General features: G+C 44.6%; 1 protein-coding gene across 1 annotated transcript in view; it reads left to right on the top strand.

The window, feature by feature from the left end:
- LOC115324519 (chymotrypsin-like elastase family member 2A) overlaps positions 1–19,176 on the top strand; it is a 55,264-nt gene extending 36,088 nt beyond the window's left edge. Inside the window, exons 3-7 of the mRNA XM_040221135.1 lie at positions 8,918–9,044; positions 11,745–11,880; positions 15,319–15,432; positions 17,367–17,560; positions 18,955–19,176. Coding sequence (XP_040077069.1) covers positions 8,918–9,044; positions 11,745–11,880; positions 15,319–15,432; positions 17,367–17,560; positions 18,955–19,176 — 793 coding nt within the window. The remainder of the gene's footprint in view (positions 1–8,917; positions 9,045–11,744; positions 11,881–15,318; positions 15,433–17,366; positions 17,561–18,954) is intronic.
- Positions 19,177–25,734: the final 6,558 nt, after the last annotated feature.

The raw sequence follows: 25,734 nt of genomic DNA, 5'->3' as shown, positions 1-25,734 counted from the left end.
TATTTAATTACAATTGTATTTGAAATACCCACGTTTTAGTATTTAAATACACACGTCAAATACATTACCCAATTTGTAATTAAATACAAATCCAAAATACACAAAGTATTTGAAATACGTATTTCAAATATTTGTATTTGAAATACTGCCCATCCCTGGTTCGGAGTTAAACGTCAATTTTGAGTTAAGCTTGAATTGTTACTACAGCGCTTCTCCTCTACGTCTTTTGCTAGTCCTTGTCCTTGGCGCTTGAGTGTATATTGACTAGTATACGTAAAAAAACAGCTCTCCTAACAGCACGCCTTAAAAAATGCCTGCTTTGTTAGTTCGAAAAGAAGGTTGTATTATACATAAACGATCACTAACCGACTCCGTAATTCACAAAATCCGTCATGTTTCGTCATAATAAACGATCTTTAGAAAACGAAAATCAATCCTTGTATTGTACGCATCTGGAGATAGTCCGACCCCCATAAACCATAAATTTTTTAATCTATATATTCCGCGTACTAGTTCGAAAAGGACGGTATCGGACATGGGACGCGTTGTTTAAAACGCGATCGTTTAAATTTGTTTAAAAATACATTAACAAGTCGCTTTCCGGGTGAAGAAAAACAGTGTTTATTCATTTCCCCATGCTCCCCTACAACACCACCAAACACTACGGAAAACGCAAGCATATCGTAATAGACCCTTTTCCAAAGTCCGCGCCATCGCCTGTCCGCCATTCCTCGCTCACATACCCTGTGCGTGTATTGGACACGAAGGCTGCGTCATCATTCGGCGTGCACTCGGATCCAAACACGCGCTTCGGGTCACAGCAATGGCGACCGCCAATGTGTTTGGCAGAACTTTTGAAAAGAGGCTATTGTGGTAGGAGACGTAGAGGTCGCTCCTCGGTCGATACACGTCGGAAGTCGATTCATTGACCCGGCGGTAGAGCATAGGGAGGCGGCCGAAGATGTGTGGGTGCGATTCCTGGTAGCGATGAGTATGTATTTGATTTATTCTTTCCTTTTCTGTACAACCTTTTGCCTCTGCAGTCATGGTAACCAAACCGGTTTTTCTGATATTTCCTGTCACGGGTATGCGTGGTCCGCGTGTAACACATCTAAAAGGCATGGATACCGCGCGCGCCGCAGCTGCAAGATAAAACCCTCTCCTCGGCTTGGTTGCATGCGGCACCACCAGATGGCTGTTCGATATGCTGCTACTTAAAGCTAATGGTAGCTTTAATCAGTGGCCGAGTGAGCTAACGCGTCCCAGCTCGGAGCGTGGAGCGAAAGCTTGCGCAGGGAGCCTCCTGGTTTCGGCCCCTACCGCCCCCGCCCGTTTCGATGTGGATGAGTTCCGTACCGGAACACGCTCGTGGAATCACTACTGCGTGATGCACGTTAGAACCCCCAGGTTAGCGGTTGCACCACACTGGCTAAATTTATCATCGACAGCTAACAGACAGATCACCCGTTGAGGCGTCTATCATCAAGGTTGTATGAACATACAAAGCAAACAAATTGTTGTGTTTTTTTTTGTTGTTTTTTTTGCCCTATTTGTCGCAGTGGGAGATAACACAAAAAGGGTACGCAGCACGCATAAAAAAAAATAAGTAGAAACTTTCAAGAGGGGCGAGAAAACGTCGAATGCAAAACCGTAAGACATAGGTAGAGAATCGCGCTGAGCGTGGTTTCACAGTCCAACAAGCGGCAGAACATTTCTAGCTGATAGAGGGCGCGAGAGTCGCACCAGCCCAACGAGGTAGAGGGGCTTAGAGCGATAAACCGGGGTTCCGGTCTGCACTCGAAAGTGACCCCCATAAGGAGGCTGCCATTGTACGCAAATTTGACCACACGTCACATGACCAGACCAAATACGTGACGTCACTGAAAAGATGGCAGCGCCCATGCAGCGGCTGGCCCCAGCTGAGCCGGAGCTTGTCGGATGCTTTGTTGGTTGTCGTTCGTCTCGGCGAGTTGATTTCAGACGCGGAAGCCGTCATATGAGGCCGGTCGAAAGCGAGTTCGGAGTTCAGCGTGGTGTTTAACGTAGGTATAACGTGAAAATACGGAGGAACGGTGTGCATTTCGCTGGTGACCGACCGGGATATTGCCACGGAAGAGGCAATCTGACCTACGTTGCTCGGACCTCGGATTGAATCGGATACCGCTAGGATAAAATTTAAGGCGACGTTTCTGTGCTCTCGTTGACCATCGGAATCTTCGAGGTTTGCAGTGAAGCGTGTGCAATATATTTGGATACACAGTTTAGCGACGGAAATTGCGTGAGTCGTGCTTGGCGGTGTGCAATCGCGGTGCAGCTTCGATCAAATGACCGAGGGCTCACTTCGGTTGTGCGGCGCACCGGAAGGCTGCCTTGAAGCTGGTAGTTACCGTGCCGTGCTGAATGATGCTGTGCTGCTTGCAAATTGTTCCGGCGTAGAAGTGCACTTTCACGGAGCACAGGTGTGCGGCGCACCGAAGAGCTGCCTTTAAGCTGGTAGTTCCTGTGCCATGCTTTAAGTGATGCTGTGCTGCTTCCGAAATTGTTCCGGCGTAGACGTGCACTTTCACGGAGCACAGGTGTTGCAGTTGGTATTGGTCCCGCTGGTCTGTCGCACGTTTCGTCAACACAAACGTTTCATTCACACTCGTTACGCGAATTGCAAGCTGTCCGGACATTTCATCGAGCGTGTTACGTACCCAGCTCACGCCGCTTTGTGGCAACAGTTCTTCAGTGGCTCATTACCAGAAAAGTGGTCCCACATCCATTTCAGTTCAGTTCGTCCACGGCAGTCGCCAAACCCCGAAGGAGAGGATTTATTCGGACAGAATGCCACTAAAGCAATGCAGCTTCTTCAGTAATCAGGATAGATTCTCTTCTGCGAGTTTTGTTATACTGTCACGATCCTTGTTCCAGTCCTATCTTCTATCAATATTCGCTATTCTGGGACACTGCAGGTCATGCTCAACTGTAATTGTATGTTCTGGTGGAGGTGCTGGGCACTTTACCCATAGCCCTTCACTCTGTGTGTCAGCCGAGTTACCCGATAATGGGACACGGTTGGCGGACTATTTTGCGTCTTATACCCCCGTCGAGCCGTAAGCAAAGTCCTGACCCGAGCCTGGCAGAACAACCTCAAGACGACCGAGTACCACAAGGAGTACCCTCGGAAATACACCACGAAGCACCTGAAATCCGAGTCAGTTGCTGCTGCCAGGAAAAACCACCGGAATTCGGTCTCCTGTCTGAAAATCCGAAGCTTACTAAGCCAACAATGACAAACCTGTAGCAGCGAACCGTGTCCCCTCCCACCATTGTTTGCATGCCCGTCGCAAATCACACTCCGACGCTTTTTCACGCAAGCTGTATGAAGACGTCAAGGACTGGATTGAACAATATGACAGTGTCGCCCGCCACATTGGGTGGACAGACAACCAGCTCCTGCAGAACCTTACTTCTAGTGGAAGAAACTGCCGGCGCTGGTCTGAGAACCATAGATCCTCCTTAACGTCATGGGAAGTTTGCAAGATCGAGCTGAAGCGTGCATTCGTCAGCCAACATCAACGAGAGAGAGCCGCATTCTTGATTCTGTCCAGGACACTGCCCCAACGAGAGCGCCACCGCACTCGTAGAGGATGTTTTGCGCTTGATCGAGCACCCACGCCTACGCCCACGCCGACCTTGATGCTACAGAAGACAAGAACCTAAGAATCCCATGCCCCTCACGTGAGGGACAACACCTTCGGCAGCCTTGTCCGCAACCCCCCAACAACAGTCGAAGTGTTCATATCACCGAGGCTTCCAACATGGAATGTGCACTGCATGCCCGAGCCTGCCACTATGAACAACTTCCCGGCGTCTCGACACTCGAGTTGTCCAGCTTCTACTTCGACGCCAGCCTCCCAGGCATCCACGACGTTGTCTGGGAGGAGATCAGGAAGCTACTTTCTGCCATCAGTTGCCCGGCTTTTATTTTGATTGCCAAGATTGTTTCGGAACCAGTTTGACAGGTATTTCAACCGAGACTTCTGCGAGCGAAGCGGCATCTGACAAACCGAGGGCAACTTACGCCACAATGGCACGACGACCGCCACCGGCTGCCCCTTAGTATTCGATGCCAATTCAATGAGACACTCTAACGCCGAAGCATTCCCGACATTGTGTGTAGGTCTGTGCTCAACAAAGTGCACCGAGGAAAACGTAGGTGATGCGAATGTGCGACCGAAGACCACTTTGCTACCACTGCATGAAGCCGACCATGTCTACCAAAGCAGCCCGTACCAATGAATTGGTCTGCGAGGGTTCGTGCCAAATGACCCTCGATTACGTCTCGAGGAGCGACCACGGGAGATTAAGGATTACCTTCGGCGACCTTTGTCCCTGATGCCGAAGGTGCTGAATCGAAGGTTCTGAATCCCTGATTACCCCGTAGCTCCTCATGTCCATCACCTCAACAAGAGGTAAGCACGACAAAGCAGGTGAGCGGCGATGCAGTGACAGTTGATTTGGTGTTAGTTGTCGTCCAAGGACAATACCTAATAATTTGCCGACACCGTTCATCTGTGTCCATGCAATGAAGCACACAATTTCCAACTTTGAGGGAAAATGCCCCTCAGTGACTTGAAGGAGTAGAATGGTTGGTTGCTCTCAAAAGTGAACTGCAAGCATCACCAGACTGGGATAGCAAACAAAAATTGTTGCCAGCTATCAAGTCAACGGTACAGCAAAAGGCACAGCCACGTAAGCAATACATGCCCGAGCTTGCTACATTGATGCCGAAAACTACCAGGAAAATTTTCGGATTAGAAGCCAGCCCTGCAGCTTCACTGCATCAGACGTCAGTGGCCGCACATGACGTATGATTACAAGACAGCATCAGTCGGTCAAAGTTGCCACTCGACCAAACTGAACACCGACGTGCCAGGAGCGTCATCCGACAACAAGGTCCACAGGTACTACGACTGAACGCCTGACACGAGACTGCAGAAAGTCGCAGAAAGAACTCGTTATTTAACCATTTACTAAGACTCAATAATTATGTAATCAAATGGAAATGAACATATTTGATACACTAACCAGATAAACATATTTCCGCTTGCCTTCATGCCTTGAGAGTCTACACACCGAGAATTGTGTCCACTGCACGCTCTGGACCTTACGAGGACACTCGCTTTTCTGACCCTTCAATATTAATTAAGGGGTCATACCAGACTGGCAGACTTCTTGCAAGGGGCTGCACTCGTTCAAGCTTTCCTGAACATGTGGTGCATCTGAAAACCAACTCCAGTGATGTGAAAATGTTATTTATTAATTTATTCCTTCCAGGGGCCTTCGTAGGCATTGCAGAGAGGATACTTAAAACTACACACATGATAATAGCATTAAAGCACACTGCTGTAACTTGTTAATTGGAAAAACAAACACAACTCTGAGCATATAGTTTAATAGTATGTGTTGACGCATTGTTATATAGCATGACACTTCCTTTATGTATGACACAATAGACCCTTTGCAGAACCTTATCAAGCAACACAACTGCCATCATTTTTTTCGGCGTGAAGCACACGAATGGGCCCCAGTTCAGGTTGAACGCTAATGCAGCATTCGAGTCGAATAGGAGCTGAGCCGAATTCACAGGGATGGCGGACATAACATTCTTGTCGAACAAATGCCCAAAGTATGAAAGCCTGGGGTAATTACAGTAGTAGCTACTGTAATTTGTTTCATCAGAATTTGGCAGACGGCAAAGGCTACAGTCTCGGTGAGTCAATACACACATTGGACAGAGGCACATGACAACATATCATCAGAGTGCTCGTCTGCACAGATTTGTCACACACCTTCGCTCGGTCTCTCTGAATGGCTCGAGGGGGCTGTGGCGGTTGGCCTTTTCCAAGTTACGGTGATGCGAAGTATAGACAGCCCACACTTTTAAAAAGAGTCTATTGAAGAGACCGAAAGGAATGGTAGTCAACATTTTTCAACAAACTACTCTCCAGGCAAGGGATGAACAAAAATATGAATCATCTTATCCAGGTAATTAGAACAATTAAATAATTGACCGACTAATACAATGCACTCTTGATGGAAAAGAGTATAGCTGCAATAAATCCTACAAAACAGAAAAAATGCGCAGTTAATCTATGCATGCACCAAAACAGTTGTTCTTATAGCAAGTCGAATAGCTTTGAAGCAGGTGCCTGCAACGATTTATTCTTCCCCATACTCAATAAAACGCCATCCTCGTAGCTGAAAATAAGGGTGCACTTCGCACTCACACACACACAAAAAAAGGAAGAAAAGCGATCGAATGTAGAATCGTGGATTAGCACAAAAGGTTAAAATCGCAGGAGCTTTCTCGCTAAAAGTTCCTATGGTGGTTCAATGACGGAGGGCTGAAACAACTTCCCTTAGGCCCTAACGTGACGTATACATTTCGCGTAGATTCTCAGATATTTCAACGTTCAAACAAAGCTAAGAGAATGCGAAAATTTCATGTTAAAAGCACTCAAAGTTCTATCTATCCTCGGACACATCCCGGAATCCGAGCACCGGTACGGCGATGCAGAGCTGATGCTGTCTCACAGGCGTTAATATCCAGATGATCCAGAGCGATCTTGCGCAAAAACGGTATAAAGTATCATTCCTTCATATTTTCACATTATACCTGCGTCAGCGAGCACGAAGAAGCCCGAAGTCGTCGGAAAGCAGCAGCACATCACGGCTACCGCGCACCGAACAAACTCGCATCCGCCAGCTCTGGGCGCTGCCATCTTACCTGTGACGTCACGGCTCTTGGAAGGTCATGTGACGAGTGGTCACATTTGCGTAAAATATGGCGGCAACCGGGGGGGTGCCACTTCCGAACTTCCGGTTTATCACTCTAAGCCCCTCTACCTCGTTGCACCACCCGCATGAGCATCAGCAACATGGCGACGGCCTAGGAGCGTTTTTCGGAAAGGTGTATCGAGGAGGCTATGTCTGAGCGGGAAGAGCGCGCGCCCAGGTGCCATAGGAACGAGACAAATTGTCTCCCTTTCTTTCTTCCTTGGTTGCGCCGTATGGACGGCGGAACCGCTGTTGCCTGAGGTTACTCGGGCGCGCACCAGCAGAACATTAGAGAGTTTTAGTAATACGTATAGGAGCAAACGCAGACCCCATACGTTAACGTTAACGTTGCGTCCTCCACACTGCGCATGCGCCATACGTACGTACTGCGGCGAGCCTTGCGTATGTACGCTCGCTATCGATTTTTGCGAACATACGTAGCGGTCCCCTGCGTGCCATCTCGTTGCTCTCATCGCGCACGGGAGAGCGCGAGACTAGTCCAGTTTGAAAAATGACCGCGGTGAGGCAAACCAGCGGAGGTGCTACGCGCATTGTACGGGTTCGCTTTACCATTGAAGATGACATCAACGTCCTCAAAGAAGTCAACGCGACAAACCCTTTCGAGCACCCACAAAGATGGGTTTCGATAGCCAAGAACGTTGACGACGCCGTCGAACCCCAAAAAATGTTTACCGTGCGGTCGGTACAAAAAAACAAAAAGACAAAACACGTACACAGCAGGCACACGGAAGCACGCACTTCCGTAACAAAGCGAGGAGAATCAGGGCTTTGGATCGGCTTCACCGAATACCCGCCTTGGATTGTTTGAAGCAGTTTACAGGGGCACATCTAGATGGTACTACAAGACTTTACGTATGCGTTCTTCTTCCGCTGTACTAAAAGTGCGTATTCGACGCGCTCCGTAACGTTCGGTCGACGCAGCGTTAACGCTAACGTAGGGGGTTTGCGTTTGCACCTATACGTATTACTAAAACTCTATTATCTGGTCGATCGCATCGCTGCGTTCGTCGTGCTCCGTGTCCTCGTATATATATATATATATATATATATATATATTTTTTTTTTTTAACTTAATAGATTAGTTTAAAAAATGCTGTGAAAGTTACAGTAATGCGGTTTGTGCAGGTGAGTTATACGGCCAGGCTGACATAGTCTAGGAGGCTAATCGTAATAATCAGCCAACTAATTAATTAAAAATCAAAACTTAGCTTTTAATAATATAAGAATAGGACACATTTTTTTCAATTAGTAACGTGTTCAGCGACATCGAAAACTACTCAATCGACTCTTTTTAGAAGAATATAACGGAGGGGCAATATATTAGGGCCTTCCGTAAAAACGCTGAATTTGGACACTATTCTAGGTTTGGATTTCCTATTGGAGCGCATCTCTGCGCCCGCGGTCCTGCTCCCCAGTGGCTGAGAAAAAGTCTAAGATGCGTACTGTCGAGGTTACTGATGCGAAGTTTATTACGACGTCTCGAGCGGGAACCGCTCTTCATCATATATCAAAAAACCCTAAATATAGGCTATTCGAAATTTTAAAAAAAGAACTCTTTGAAGGAACGAACTACCGTCCCTAGCGGACGTTAAGAGTTGCAAAAACGTACTAGTTAGCAAGATAATTAAATACAATTTTATTCATTAATGTTTTAGTTGGTAAAAACAAACATGTGGTTCAGCTGGGAAAATTGCCAAGCATCATCCGAAACCGCTAAAACAACTCTTTCTAGAAATATATAGGGCAGCTGCAGGGAGAGCATTTTACGGCGCTCCGAAAAACCGCTCAGTTTGAACGCGTCATCGGAGCGCATAAAAGCACCCGCGGTCCTGCCCCCCAGTGGCTGAGACGAGCAACAGATGTGCGCCCGAGACGTTGACGTCACGTGAAACGCATAAACCTTTGGCGGAGTACAATGTAGTCTTTTCGAAACTTTTGTACTGATCAGCTTTCTTTAGTGAATAAATTCAATCAGGAGGACGCACAAGGTCGCACGTGGTGTTCATATGGCGTTCCTTTAAAGTAGAGAGTAAGCACAGAAATAATAATGCTATTTATAATCAATTTACAGCCACGTATTCAAGAAATCCATTAGAGTTTTGCTCGGGAGCTATTCCAGGCAGCAAGCAGAGAAAGGACTGGAGGAAGAAATTGAAACCATCTGCATGTACTCTCAATTTGTAGAGAACATATTCGAGGCAAGTGACAGCATGAATGCTCCCATAAAAATTGTTACCCGACCAAGATGTTTTGAATAATATTTAATAGCAATCAAACTTAATTAAATTAACTGAATTACTCAATTACTAATTGTTATAAGAACAAAACAAAATTTAAAGAATCACTATCGATATGACCTGCTCTTGCAGCACATACTCTATATTTGTCTAAATCTATCTATATTTCTCGTCAACGCTACATACATTATGTACTTTCGGCGAAGTCAATGCGCTAATAGTATATATTACCGTAATTACTCGAGCAATAGCCGCACTGATTATGAGGAAAACTTGGGGGTTCGTTTTTCCGCAGAGCACGCAGATCGGCAATCAGCGCGATCGACAGCATGACTCCAGCTGTTTACAGGACAGAGATAACGTCTTCGTGCGAAGATGCGATCTGTAAAGATTGAATCTGTATAGAGAATCGTGTTATCGATCTGGTTCGTCAGTGTGTTATATGTGCGCAACGCAGTGATTGGCTGTAAATGTTTTATGTTTGACAGTAGACGCAAGGTCTTTGTTCATAAATAGTGCGCCTATTACTCGAGTAAATACGGTATTATGAAGTGTTTTTGTGATGTTAATGCTAAAGGGAAGACGAAAAATGCCAATTATCTAACAGCTCAAAAAATGTTCAAAAGGCTAGAACAGAAAAATTGAAGCGTGTATGAACATTCGAATCCTCCATTGCGAGGAGCAATGCTTAAGCGAGTTCGGGGGTTCAGGTAATAAAACTTCTTATATCTATGCTGCAAAAGGCGACGTTGCCAGTTTTATGAGCGACCTGCATTAACCAGGTGGCGCTGTAAGTCTTTATTCTAAGTACCACCGGCCGCCAATATTTTTACCCTCTTCGGGTGGTAGGGAATTAACCGCCCCACGGCGACACCCGTATCATGAAGCTTTTCGTGTGCCTGAATTTGAGAGCGCTTCAAACTGGTGAATCGGTACTTCGTGATTTGTATTATGAGTTAAGTTTAACTGCACAATTAAGGTGCAAGAAGTTAACGAAAGCGTTGGTCAACTGCAAGAAATTACTCCTTTCCGCCCGCGATCTTGCTCTTGACGCGAAAACGCCGACGTGCAGCCAACCCGCGCAAGAATTGGCCGCCAATAAACCGGAAGCGCTATGTATGCTTTAAGTTCTTCCATCTCTCAAATCTAGGGTTTCTGGAAGATCTTCTGGAAGCATAGAGAGGAATTTCCGTTGGTTTTACGGCAGCTTTAGGGCTATGTTTCGAGATTCGTATGCCCTATTGAAGCAGTTTCTAAATTCAGGTAACGCTGCGCAGATTCTATAGGCTGGCTTTCAAACTTCCGTTTGACTGCAACCAAGTGTGTTAAACAACATTGTGCACCCAATTGTGCTCGCTTATTATGAAAGAACACACTGACCAGTGACGTCATCAAACGGGGAACCCTGGATCGTTTAAAATGTTCATACATTCTCTTTACTTGTACATCTTTTTTCAACCTAAGCTTAACATACCTTTAACAATGTTGTGAAGGACTATTTTCTGTACATAGAGCATACAATTAATATCGCAAATATTGCAAAACCTTCACACTAGTTAAATGCAGTTTCAGTGCTATCTCACAGATGGAGCCTGAGTACCAGGCAGCGTGTTATCTTGTCACAAGAGAGGGCAAGTCTGCACAACGACGATGGTTGCAGAAAAACGCGAGGGTGTAAACCGGCCTTGCGTAAACCACCATGCCTTTACCACCAAAGTTTTACTGCATCTGTTAACCTTTGAGAATATCGCCCCTTCCAATGAAAGCCAGGAGCCTTCCGGTGTAATAAAATACTAATATTACTATCTAATTCGTTGTGAAAATATTATGAAACCTTTTCATGAAGACTATAATATGATGAAATGCTTGAGAAAAAAAATCAAATGAAACTTATTTAATTACGTGAGTTGAGAACATGTTAGAATAACTTATCCATTAATCCATCCATCCACTATTCAACAATAACGATCAAACACTTATTCTGTCAAAAGGGGTCTAAAAAAGGATTTGGCAACAATTCTCTAGGGTTGCCAAAATCAACATCAACAACTTATTTACTAGCGAGAATTCGCACCGTCCGGAAAGAATGGTGTTAAGCGTAGCACGGCTTGTTGCCGAACGTAAATAATTTATGTTGTTTCCGCAGCTTGCAAAGTGAGAAACAATCTAAAGTACAGCTGAAAGTAACACCATGCGCGTACGTACACAAATGCACTGCCAATGATTTTTTTTATATTTTCTGTAAAACTTTGTTTCCTACATCACACTTCTCAATTGCTCAAATAGTGCTTCATATTGACGACACTAAAGAGTATGTACGTGTTTTGTTTTTGTTTTATCGTCCAATTCTTCCATCATATCGTACAATTTGTATCAATAGAGCAAAGAAAAATTATGTTTCTTTAATAAACCGCATACGGTTCTTTCTTCCCTGGGCTATAAATGAATTCTGAAAAACATTTAAAATATTGAAGTTTTATCCTTCTCCAGAATAGCCCAATTAAAATTTTATTATTCTGAATGTCGCCGATTTGTTCATGCACAGGGCGAATAATTAAATTTATTTTTATGTATCGCAATATACTAATCTGAAAGTATGTAATATTGTTCTCATTCAATTTAGAATTATATCAAACCACTTGTATCTTTCTTTTTTTTTAGACTGACATAGCCATCATAACACTGAAAAGACCTGTGGAATGTTCAGAAACAATTAAAACAGTTTGTCTGCCCGACATCAATGACAATCCTGATTCTAACGTTCCCATGTATGTTGCAGGATGGGGATTCACTGAACGTAAGAGCGACTAATAAAGTTCTCATTTAAAACACCTAATTGTAATATTATAAAACCAAACGAATATTTTAGAGGTTTCTGTCTGTCCACATCGAGTCAAGCAGCTTGCGTGTACCGTAACGTTCCGAAAGAACGCCCACACAAAATGAGGAATTAAATGCTGGAAAATATGGGATGGGCTATCTTTGGGGGTGCCACAGCAAAACTTTATAAAGAAATAATGTTAAACACCCTGTCACCGCCTAGAAACCAAGTGACGCGGGAACTGATACCGCAGATCGCGGACACGGCAAATTCGCGTTTAACGATGCGATAAACACGCGGGAATTTACTACGAAGACCTGTGCCACTGGAAAGGATACCGCAGGTTGCGGACGCAGCAGATTCGCCTTTCACGGTGCCAAGAACCCGCATCTCACGGAAACGGATGCCGCAAAGGGCGGACGCAGCAGGTGCAGTTTTTATGGTGCAACAAAGACGCGGTAACCCTCTACACTTTTGCCTGTCACATTTGTCAGACCTGCCGGTACAGCGAATTCCGGGGTTGGTGCGATTCCTCTCAGATATCGCGTGACGTCCGACAGGATTCGGTGGTTGGGCGATGTTTCGGAATCTTTATGTTACAAATAATTAGCCAGAAAAACGGGATACCAACTCGGGGCCATGCGTTCTCTTGGAACTTTACGGCAGTTTTAGTTAACAGAAAGGAAACACAAAGAGTTGATGCCACCTCTGGTATTTCCCGGCGTTGCCCGTTTTCCTCTTGAAAAAAGAAAAACTTTCTTTTTAGGACATCTCTAGTTTTTAATCCTTATTATTGAACTTCCAAATGATGTATTTTTTATCGTCCGGCTGTATAGTGATGCCAGTATGGTTTACCTAAATATTGACATTTTTTTGAGAATACACCATTACGCAAGGTGACCTTAAACGTATACTCAGCTGGAGTAATAACAGGAAAATGGCGGTGGGCCTTTGGACGTGCTACCATGTGAAGTTTACGAGATAACACTTTCCATTCGTTGGCCCTTAATCTATAAATATTTAACTTGTAGCGTTAGGTGAACAAGTGTAGTCTTTGGGCGTATATTCCACAGAAAATATTTCTAGAGGAACATACCTAGGATTTACGAACTGCTCAAAAAACCTCCACGACTATTTGTAACATACTGCTACTACGAGAGCATGAGTTCATTTCAATTAGGCCAGGGTATTTCTGTGAAAACTGTCTTTGGTTAATACTGATGAAAAATATATATACTCAAACAAAACAAAAATCGAAAAGATAAGGTTTGGTACTATACTCCGTCTCACCCGGCGATGAACTAGGGCCCGAAGGCCAAGGGGGGGAGCACTACCTCGGGAAAGTGGGCATCCGAATTTCAAAAGAGCGCGCGAGAGAACTTTCGATACGCAGAGTACGAAGAGCCGTAATTTTTCGCAAATAGTTTTCTGTTTTCAAGGGGCGCTATTTTATATTGGTGAAGGAAGGTACACAGTATTCTGTCTCATAAGCATTTATGCCATATTTCGTAAACATGTCAACTGTTTGGATAAGCTGGAGGGCGCAAGTCGCTTAGCCAATCCAATCCAATCTTTGTGAACGCACCTGGACCCGCATCCCCCGTACACACGTACTCCGAACATACGCTTCCTTGTCGAACACTCGATCCGATTCATCTTCATTTCTTAATGACCACTGGTTCTTATCGCGGGTTCTCTTCATCACATCGCATTCAGATGATATTTAGTCCCTTCAGTAGTCTTCAGTAGTAGCAAGCGTACGCAGTCAGCAAACAAATCACGTGGCTTTATCGGGTTCCTTATTGGACCCAGCGGCCTGTACCACTGGGCTTTAGTCCATCGTACGATGACACGGAGTATAGTCATACATCAATTCGCAAATGTCCGATCAAGATAGCGAAGTTAAAATGTAAACGTTGTACGGTAATTTATGTTTCATATAATCCTTCTATCCAACAATAGTCCAAGAATGAAATCGGATACACAGTAGCATAGCGTGAATGATTTGGAATAATTTGTTAGCTTTCAGGTGATAATCCCTCTGGGCGCTGCAGTATACCCCTGTAAAAACATATTAGGTGACACCTAACTAACAGTTAGAGTTAGTTTATTACACGAAATTACGACACTGTTTTTTATTTGTGGTACAACAGCATATTAAACTTCTCAGGTATTACTAAAAGCGCTTTTTTCAGCATACTGTTACGCTTCCACCAAGAGCCTATCAAATTATAATTTCATAGCATACATAAAATTTGCATTTAAACTATTTTATTGCTTTGAAGATACTCTTTAAAACATTAGAAATTCAATGTGTGGTTGAGCAGCACCTATACTAATTTTCCTACAATTTTGAACTCAGCGGTTCATCGTAAAAAAAAAATCACAAGATAATACTCGCTCCTAAGAAAATGTTTGAAATGGTAGATAAACCATTAACACCTTATTTTCTTTTTCTTTTTTTGCAATGTACTTTTTTAAACATGTTTCCTTCTCATCATGTAAGCTTAATTGCTGTTCTGTATGAGAGGGACTGTTCGGAACGGCAAAGTTCGTAAATACTACCTCATGAAAGCACTTCTTTTAGGAATGATACCAGATAACAGATATTTAAAAAGTAAATATTAACGCGTTCACGTCAGCTACAGTGATTACAGCGTCAAAAAAACAAAATCAAAGTTTTGGGAAGCAAATCAAAGTTGAGGCTGCTAAACTCCTGTCAAAGAAATTTATGGTTCACTTATTCATAAAAGCAGACAAATAAAATACTGTATTTCTTGAGAAAGCCCAAGGCAGTTGTTTTGGGATAATGATTTCGGCATACGCATAAATCGAGTAGAATTCATCCCCTTTTATAAAACAATTTTTAAAAAAAACTTAATTTAGGCGTTCTTTGCTAACTGGTAAAATCGGCATGGCATTATGAAGCGCCTTGGTGATGCGAACGCATTAAATTCGTAAAAAAACTGAGCTCTCGCTTGCTGGTCTCACTGACTTTTCTTCGTGTAACTCAATACTGGCCAACGCCTCCGATGCAAGACCCGAATCTGCAAAGACTGTTCTCAAAAATTGTCCCTATTGGTTTACAGAACGTCTAAATACATTGGGGTTATAATGTGTATTCTAAAGTCCTCACCGTGAGTATCAAGCCTCCAGAGGGCAATTGTGATGCATGGTGCCAAACAGCAATAAAATCGCCTTCGCTCCGCATACGTCCACGGCACACTGATTTTCCAAGGCTTTGATGAATTGTATTACCAATATAGTTTATAATAATACATGCATATTACCTGGGACTACATTCACAACAATTTGTTCTAATCATTTAACGATGTTGATGCACTCTTAAATGTTAGCACCTACAGAATCCAGCTACATTAATCAATATCTCTTTTTTTCTACTCCTTTTCGCAGCGATCATGTGGAATAACCAGTCTTTGTCTGAAGATGCGGACGGGTCTCATGGCAAAGAAGATTTGACGACAGTAAACTTCGGCTTAGAGAAAGAATCCCAAGAAGTAACTGAAGGTGGGGTATACCGATGCACTCAGATGTGCTTAAAGGGGCGCTAACAGGTCAAAATAATATTTTCTTTATAATCTGAAACGATTGAAAACGATGCCTGGACATTATCCTCAAGCTTCGAAACTTGGGAACTCAGTTTTTGTGAAGTAAAAAAGCAGTTTCCCAAAGCAGAATTTGAGCTTCCCCCCAGATCCGTGTTAGTGCAGTGACGTCAAAGATTCAATTGTCCTGCAACTCAAGTTTCTTTCACACCTCCAAACCATCCCGTCCCAGGTGCCGTGTTCGCCCGCGTTCCGCGATCAAACTCTCCTCTTCGTGCCCGCCGCCTGCTGCTGTAAGCAGACGACGCTTCACTTTCGATAGTAAAGATATTTTAGGTTCCTTTCAGCGATCTCAAATTCTTTGAAACGGTGCGAGGTCGAAGAGGACACGCAGTGGACTTCGCCAGCGACGTGGGGGGCCACGTCGCGCCGGTTCTGCGTGAAAGGCTGCCCCGGCAGAGTTATCACCGAAACTACGGTAAAACAGATACCGAACGCAGTTGTTGTGACCGCTTGACGATTTCCTTTTCGAAGTCTGAGAGGTCATCGGGCATTTAAAAAAGAGAACTTCTCCGATTCCCCCACTCACCGATCATCCTCACTGCCATATATGCCGTGCGCCGCCAGCACCGCTATGCTTACTGAGGGATAATACAAAGCCAGCAGGTGACGTTACTTCAGACTCCGATTTTCGGTATTTCCAAAACAAGGGCCGTAGTGCGCTCACAATTGCGTTAAAATACATTTTTTTACGAATGTCTTCATTAAAAATTTAAGAAACGTCGCTTACAATTCTTCTAAATTTCATATTGTTCGCGCCACAAATAAAAAGATACAAGGAAGTGAGACGAGGGAGAGAAAGGCGTCAAAAAGAAGGCACGCTAGCTTGTAGGAAAAGTTTTGTTTTTGCGTTGTGGCATTTTTTTGCGTTTCTAGCACTACAACTTGCATCGTTTTCAACAACAAAAAAATACAACTTTTGGGGTGTCAGTTACCCTTTAAGAATGTTGCTGCGGTATTGGCTTGCTATAAAAGCGTGAAAGAGCTTAGGTTCACGCATCCATTTGGTTCAATGCTTCTGGGGCAGAAACGCTCCAAATATCTAGTACAAAAATAATATTATTCACTAGGTATCTGTGGCTATATAATATTTATAGTATAGCTCACTATAACAAACTTAATTTGAAAACTCATAATCAGGGTTCTTCTAATGGTGAAACTCGCCTTGAACGCGTTGCTAAAGTGTTCCAGCATTCCAACTCTCATCACCTCATCATTTAATTTCCAGGGGTTTAAATCCAGGTACCCTACTTTTAGCGACGTTCAAGATGTATATTCTTATTCATAACTAACAAGATTCCTTTTGATGATAATGTAATTAGTGCAAAGGTGCAAGCGAAGTGGACAAGAATAACGCTAATAATCTCTGCGAAGGGGACATAGGAAAAACACAAATCTCCAAACACAACTAGGTGACTCTTGCGCTACTGCAAAAATCCTTCTGGTCCTAGTATCGAACCAGGGACGTCTCTATTTCCAGTGCAGCGCTCCACCAAGCATGACCTGGCGGATTTTCGAGTCGCGTACAGGTCACTGAGCTCCGTTGAAAATTTGTGCTTGTCCTTTGACTACATGCTTCCCTTCGCAAGGAATTAATATCTTTAAGATTTTACAGATATACTAAAGTCAATACAGATATACTAATGTCAATCTCGCAGTAATAAACGTTCTTGCGTTCTTTAATTTTTCTTAGAATTCAACATAAATCGTGAAGACCAATTTCGCAAGATAGATCATTTAGAAAACTTTTCACGGTTTCCAAACTCAGTTAGAATTACGAAAAAAAGTTTCATGATCATCTTAATCCCTCGGCCTCCATCTGATTTTATATTTCAGACACAACCGAGTATTACGACTACTATGACCCTGCTCTGGCACCAGTGTACCCGGCAACAAATAAATTTCCTGATATGCTCCAAGAAGCCCGGGTTCGGTTAATCCCAAATGAGGAATGCGATAAGCTCTATAACGAGACGTCCCTTCATGGAAACATCGTTTGCGCTATGCACGACTTTGGATCTATATGCTCGGTGAGGATAACCATTTCTTAGCAAGATATGCACCATTAAGTTAAAATAAGGCAAGTCTGAAAAACTAAATATACCGATCGTCTTTTCGACGGCGTTTAAAAACATCTGCAGTCAACACAAATATCTTACGTAGGTGTTCGCATGCGCTCACCGGCCCTAAAAACATCTGGCAGCCCAAGGAACACATGGGCAGCCAGTCCCGGTAATATTAATACTGAAAAAACTCAGAATGCATCATTTTCTAGCGTCAGCAATCAAGAACGCTGTCGATTGTGCTCACTGAAAGAATGAGAATGATAGGGAGTGTCTTCAGAACGCCCGTTCGCCAGCAAACTCTTAGCGCCTTCAACTGTGCTTTGGCAGCGCACGCGCCCTTGAGGTGCACGAGACGTCAAAGCGTCGTCTAACGTCGGAAGCTCGCGCTGGGGGCGAAACAACTGGAGCTTCTCCTCGCAGTGATTCTGCACCTTCATCCCTAAAACAACATCTTTCCTAAATATATTTCTTTTTTGGATTGGAAGTCACTTGACTTGTCTGTTTTTTTCGTTTTTGTTTTTTCTCTGACTTATTTCGACCTGATAGACTGCCTCCACGACGATTATCTAGGCATACAGACAAACCCCAAATGTTCAGCATTCTGCCTATACTTCGTTCACCCCTATGCTGGCAGTGCGATGGGAGCTGCGCGCTCGCCGGGTCAATCAATCGCCTCCCTCTCATCATCTGACTCCGCTCTCGTGGCGCTAGAAATAGACGTATAACTGGTCAAGCAAGCACTTTGATTCCACTACACTGCCCGTTGACAAATGAACTTGGTATAGAAACAAGCCCCGACAAAGAGGAGTCAAGGTGTACTCAAGCTTTCTTTAAGACCCCCAGCGTAGCTCTTCCGTGCAGTGCTCTTTGCGGTGAGCACGGAATTTTGTTGGTGATTTTAGAACTGATTGTTAGAACTTCTAAAGACTCAAGAGTATAGGACAGAAAACTGTTAGTCAAACAAGACAGACAACAACAACCATTACCGTCAGCCTTTTGGTGTTTATACTGGTTTGTCAATACTGCTTTCAGTAATATTTGGAATTGTAAATTAAACCCATGCCACCAATCAAATATTCGTTAATGTTGTTAAAGTACATTTTGAGTTACAACTCGAATTAAACGTGTCTTGCCGCGCAGACACGGTGCATTCCAGGTACCTTTCAGTGAGAGTACATTGATTAGTGAATACAAGCCACAGGTTTCTTCGACACAAAAATGGAGGGCGTCAAACTACCGTAATGGCTGCCCCACATTGCGCTATCTCTTAAGCGTGAGCGAACGTAAATTAGCTTTTGCGTGGATTTCCGGTATTTAACTCCTCAATTTATTCTGTTCCCCTTTCATTTCTTAAACAGGGCGACAGTGGAGGCCCGTTGGTGTACAAGGCAAAGGATGGCCGCTGGACCTTGATGGGACTAATAACCGCTACCGAGACGCCATGCAACGTCACCAACCTCCCGATGTACTTCGTTAGAATTAAGCCCTTTATGGACAACTTCATTCTTCCGTGCGTTCAAAATCTTAGTAATTGTACATGCAAGGCAGCCAACAATACAGAGTCCTTCATCTATATTTAATATATTTTAGAAAAATCTAAAAACCTTTGAGATCTCTATATTATTAAAACAAATACTGAGATCATATGTGTAAGCTTCGGAACAAGTCACTTGTGTCGCACAGATGTTTGCAGTGTTGCAGACCAAACAAAACTGCTTATCTACATCTAGTTACCCAGTGTGTCCGTCTACATATTAAGCCCAAACTCAATACCAAACTGATTAGAATAGCAACAAACAGCAGAAATATTGATGAAAATAATCCCTGGAGAAGGGGAACAAGGCGGACAAAGGACAAACACAAAGCTCTTTTTGGAGATTTGTGTTTGTCCTTTGTCCCTCTTGTTCCCCTTCTCCAGGGATTATTTTCATCATTATTGTCCACCTCCCTTGCACCTTCGCATTTAATTGCATTATAATAATAAGCAGAAATATGTTTCTTCTGCATGAGGCTCAAAGCGGCAAAGCTAGCCAAGGTCGGACGCACCTCAACCCGGAAAGTAATGATGATCGACCACGACGACGACGGAGTGGCATCGAGTACTGACTTCGCTGGCCTAAGGCGGGCTGCTTTCATGCTGTTCCTGACTTCCCGCGACATGGTGGCCCTCTGGCTCCTGCTTGACCCCTGGCCGTCCTAAAACCTGGCCCGGACGGTGCAAGGCGGCTGTTCAGCCGACACAACTTCTTAGTAATATTAATGTTTTATTTTCTGGTAGCGTCCAAAAACAGCCATGAAAGCTTTCTTATCGGAACACTACAAGAAAAAATAGAATCCAAAGCACTGACCGAATACATTAGCACACTGAACAGCTTCACCCTTAAACTGTATAAGCATTTGCTATAAAAAAAAATGAAAGCCGTTTTCAACTCCCTGTAAGGCCGCAATGGAGCGCAGCTCTTGAGGGGGAGGAAGGAAGGGTACCGAGGGGAGGGTATACCCCCCTTTCCTTTCTCCTCCTCCCTTCACGGGTGTCACATGATCTCGGGGGGGGGGGGCGTTACGTGACCTGGTTGGGGTCACGTGACCTCGGGGTCACGTGACCTCGGGGTCACGTGACCTGGGGAGTCACGTGACATGTGGGGGTGACATGACCTGGGGGGTCACATGACCTTACGGTTACACCGACGGCAACGCCGACGCCACTCAAGCTGGGAACGGGCGCCTAAGAGCTGCGCTCTAAAAACAAGATTATACGGTACAAATTCTTCGAAGTGTTATTAGAAAAATCGCACGCTCAGAATCTGAGGAGAAAAAAAAGAAGAGTTGTAAACAGCTTTCATATTTTTTTTAAAGAATGCATTCTACTATCTTTGGGAATAAAAACAAAGAAATGAAAGCTGTTTTGGTGAGTCCTTGCGTGACATAACAAATGCAGCAGGAATGTTTGTTTTATTTTATGCAGATCTTTTTTACGGCACCATACACTCCGCCGTGTCAATCTACAAAGGTCTGAACTGCCTAAAATATTTGACCACACCACAGGATATCCGAACTGCATGGATATTCCCCGCTCACAATATGCAATTCCACGAGTCTCATCAATCGAACAACATATATTGTACATACCCCACGGTGCCGCGTTATCCGAACAGGATTTAAGAAAGCTCTCAAATAACACCGCATGTTCAATATAGAGTGTCAACGATCGGACCAAGCCCGGCGTGTTTTGCGCAGTGTTGGACAAAATACTCGGTAAAAGTATTTAAGTTACTAAATACCTGCGCAATAAGGTATTTAAAATACTGCTGAAGTTACTTTCATTGTAAAGTATCTTGAGTAGAGTACAAATACTTAGAAATGTATTTCAGTTACTTTTGATTGCTTAATTGCCTTTATTGCTTAATTAACGACAATTATGCAGCTACGCAAATCTGGGCTACCAGAATGGTTTGTGTGCACGCAACAACACAAATCGGAAAAAAAAGTATCCCAGGGCTATTTTATGCAGTCCGACTATAAAGAACAAAATAATGTCACGAATGATAAATGATGAGGCGGCGAATAACTCACGTTTAATGGCGCGAACTAGTTCCCAAAACAAAAGAGAGAAAGGCTAGCGTTGCAGGCGTCGATGTCGGCGAAACAAAAGGATCGACCGCTGGGGCGAGACTGACTCCGGACCGCCACTCGGAGCACCTTTTCTACCCGCGTGGGTTTCTGGAACATTCGGCGTAAAAACGTTCGGCGCGTAGAACATTCGTAAGTCGATCAGACCACAAAATTCTCGAACTTAAAAGAACGTCAAGTTGCAGGAATAAATAAAAGAGAAGTTCGCTTTCTGGTATCGAACCCGGAGCCCTCCGCGCGAGAGCCAAGCGCGGTAACCATTCAGCCTTTTTTTTTTTTTTTTGCCGACTTGGCTTTTTTATTGTTTATGTAAAACAAGGGTTATTTACATGGTTAAAATACACTTGGGCAAAGACAGCGCACGATGTGGTCATTTAAACAACACTGGTTCGTGTATCCAGTCACATTCATACAGTGGCTTCGAAGTTCCGCACTTATCTCCTCCGATTTCGAGGCGTTTTTGGCATTTTAAGGCGCGCTTCCAATTCAGCCCAGCCAGCCATTTCGGGGTTTCCCACCTCAGCAATGAGGCTACTCGCAATCATGAAACCTTCTTCAAAGTGACGCCATGCTGGTTTGCCTTCTTCGAGAACCAGGAGGTGATCTGTGCGGGACTTCCATATTGCGTGCAGTCCAAGCAATGCCAATACCTCCAGACATCTGCTGTCAGGGCCTGTGCCAAACTCAAGAAGCTTTGCGCTGCGCCAATCCATGTACAATTCAACCTGTAATCTACAGCGTAGTTCCGCCCAGAATAACTCCGCGTTCGGACTAAAAAGAAAAACATGCTGTAGAGCTTCCGGTGTGGGACACAGCACACAGTTCAAATTCCACGGAACAAAGAAGCCTTTCTTTTCCTGCCACGTCTTTACTGGCAGCACTTCGGTGTGAAAAGAAATAAAGAAGTCGATTGCGGCTTTGCGAACGGGGTAGCTGCGGAATCGCTTGAAAACCGTGGATTCTACATCAGTTCCAAGAAAGGAGCGATAGAGCGGCGGAGGAAAGACCGTGTCGACTGTATCCCAATACAGGGTTTTTCTTTTCACCTTGCTAAGATACTGCCGAGAAAAACGTGCTTCGAAAAATTTGATGGCAGCAGCGATTTCTTTATAAAACCTCAGTATAGCCGCTGACGTAGCTCCTTCCTGGGTTACAACGAGCCATGGTGCTAACAGCCGGCCGCCAAGTTTAGCAAATGACTGCACAATAACAGAGTTCCTCTGGTTGCGGAAAAATAAAAACCTCTGAACTTTGAGTTTAATTTCTAGGTTTGAAACACCAAATCCTCCTTTGGCTTGGTTAACAAAAATGTTAGTGCGCCTCATCCGCTCAAAGCTGGAATTCCAAATGAAGGTTGCGCAAAAGCGGTGCATTTTATGGATTTCGCTTGCGTGACATGGCACAAGTTGAGCTGCATACCATACAGTGGAGAAGAATACTGAGTTGCATACGAAGGCGCGATTTAGAATGGAAAGGTTCCGACCACGCCAGTTTTGCACTTTTGCCCTCAAACTGTTGAGGTGAATGCCCCCTTTACCACTTCTAAGCGAATAGGGGTCCAAGCTGACCCCAAGATAATTCGTAAGAGTAGAGCTCCAATCAATATTAATAAAGCGCCGTGGTTTCACGTCCCAGTCTCCGAGCCATGCGCCTGTGGACTTAGCGTGGTTCATTTGGGCACCGGATACTTCGCAGAAATCAGCAAAGTGCTGCACCGCAAGAACAATTTCTAATCTGGTGGCGGAAACAACAGTGACATCATCGGCATATGCTAGCATTTTTGTGGCATTCCTGGCAAGGGGGACCCCTACTGAAAAAAACCATTTGGCGCCTATATGAAAATAAACGGGTCCATACCGGTAACAGTTTAACCATACCGGTCACCAGTTTGTCAAAGGGGTCGCCCGTATGGCTCAAAGGGGTCTCCCGTATGAGCCATAACGCTCACCTATTTGGACAAACAGGTCACTCCTTTGTCAAACGGGTCGCTCGTTGGGCAAATGGGTCGCTCGTCTGGGCAAATGGGCGACTCGTTTGGGCAAAGTTGTCGCATGTTTGCTCAAACCGGTGACCATGTTGCAAACTGTACCGGTTTAATCAAACGGCTCTCAGGAGCCCGTTTGATACTGAACGTACAGATCGGCGGCGTGGGCACGCCTAGCGTTTCATCCGTGGCAGCCAATGTTTCCGGAAGGCTGGGAGCGCCGGTTCATCGATTTCAGATCGTCCGCGTAATGCAAGTAATTAAATTTATATTTCAATTGCGCTGATGTTCGCTTATATTGCAACTAAAAATAACACCTTTTTTTGTTGTTGTTTTACGTAAACGCGGGGCGTCGGTGAGCCGATATTTTTGACAGAACTTTAAAACTTTGTCCATCTTTGTTGCCACAATTTACTTATTCAGCTCGAATCTCTCTCGCAGAAGACGCGACCGCGTGAAAGAATGTACGTCTAGACTCCGTTTCACTTTAATTCAAGACGCAGCGAAGGTAGCACGCGCACACGCGGTTGCAAGAACATCGAGCATTGCGAGAGCACGCCCGCCGTTGCAGCAGTCAAACTAGTACTTTCTTCGCTCGGGCGCAAGCCGGGCTTCTGGCCGCCCCGCCGCCATTTCCAAGGTTCGAGCGTGCTAAAATGCGCGCGCGCGAGTTTTTTTTTTCTTTCGAGGTTACAAAAACACATCTCATTGGAATGCCTGGGGAGATTGAGAGGGGCCGTCCCTGTGGTCCTCGCCCCCTCCCTCCTCTCTTGTCACCCATCACGTGACCTGCAGCCGCGCGCGAGCTACACCCTGATATACACTCCGTGCGGGAACTATAGGGGGCGCTTTGAAAAACGCGCGCAGCGCCACTAGCGGAGGAGCTGGCGTTCGACTGTGAGGCGCGTTCAGCAGCCTGCGGCGCCTTTTCGCATGCCAAACTGTGGCGGCGGAAGCGCGCACGGACGAAACTTTTGCTTTTTGAGCCGATAAGTTGAGGGTGACGTTGCATGAGTGCTGGGGCAGAAGGGCATTTAGCTGTTCTCCACTTCTTATATATTGAGTTTGAGTCGTTATTAGGGGTAATTTCTCTAGTTGCGGCCGAAAAAGGAGTTTGAGCAATTTTCCGAAAAACAAGACGGCCGCCACCATAATTGCTCTCCGTGGGAAATTTGTTTCGCTCGTCGCTGTAAACGTAGGACTGCTGGAACGATGATATTGGAGGCGAGTGAGATGTTCACTAAGTTTGTGCACGAAGAGTGCCAAGTTTCTTTAAGACAACAGGTGTGAAAGTTATGTTTCTAACGAATAAAGAAATAAAGCTGTACGGGATATCCAATATTGGACCCAAAAGGTTGTGTTATAGCGGGCTGTGCAAAGAGCAGACTTGGGCAGACAGGTGCTTGCACTCTACAGTAACATGACACAGCACTTATTATACAAAAAGAAAAAGGTGGCAAAGGGAAACCAGGTGAAAATTTGGTTTGGGCGGCGTAACTCAATGGGAACCAGTTTTGACCATGAAAAGGCTGTCAAGAGAATACCACTGATTGTGGGAGGTGGAGACTTTACAGGTAGGAAGAGACTGGTGGACTGTACTCCCAATTAAAACATTTTTACGGAAGGTGGTTCCAAAGCCGAGAAAACAAAGCTGTCGGCCAACACACGGTTTGGCCGCCAAGGGCTTTTGCGGTCAGCTGTTGTGTAATAACCTCTTGTGCGAGGTGGTGATTTTCGGCGCACAGGTACTTTGACATGACCGTCACTTGGCACAATACTTATTATAACAAAAAGAGTTGGCATAGCGAAACCAGGCGGAAATTTAGTTTGGGCGACGTAACTAAATGGGAACCAGTTTTGACCGTCAAAGGCTGTCAAGATAATATCACTCATCGTGGGAGGTGCACACTTCACAGGTAAAAAGGGACCAGTGGACGGTACTTTCAGTTCGAACCACTTTGGGATAGGTAACTCTAAAGCCGAGAAAAAAGATTGTTGTCTACAGAAATCAGGGTGTCAGCGTTTTCACATCCAAAAGGAGGCTGATCCAGAAAGAAAGCACACCACATAAACTTCCATACTCAAACGTCGATTCTCCAGTGATTCCGAGTTTCACTGTTGTTTTCTTTAGATTTATATTTGTCACTTTTTTTTACCGTTCGAATCTTTCTTCATGAAGTACAGATTGCGCGCCATACTTGCCCGGAAATATCAATGACACGTACGATGGGGACGAAACTTCTTTGGAGGGCATTCCTCCAACGAAATTGGCACTTCATACCCGCGAGTGTGGGATGGCATTTCAGTTCGTCCCATCGGCGCTTACACATATAGGCGTTACTGGTACGAAAACAAACGCAGAGCGCAAAGCGGCAGAGTAGAATATGTCAGCCGTGATGACACAGTGGCAGACATGATCGGGGGACCAAATTTCTCGCGTCGTACGGCACGGCTCCATCGTTGTCGCTGTCCCAGAAAACATCGGCGAGGTGAAAAACTGTGAAACTTTGTCTCCACTAGATAC

Source organism: Ixodes scapularis, unplaced genomic scaffold, assembly GCF_016920785.2.
Source record: "Ixodes scapularis isolate PalLabHiFi unplaced genomic scaffold, ASM1692078v2 PGA_scaffold1__304_contigs__length_218370807, whole genome shotgun sequence".
Lineage (NCBI taxonomy): Eukaryota > Metazoa > Arthropoda > Arachnida > Ixodida > Ixodidae > Ixodes > Ixodes scapularis.
The sequence above is the reverse complement of the archived record's forward strand: the minus strand, read 5'-3'. Positions and strand labels throughout refer to the sequence as shown.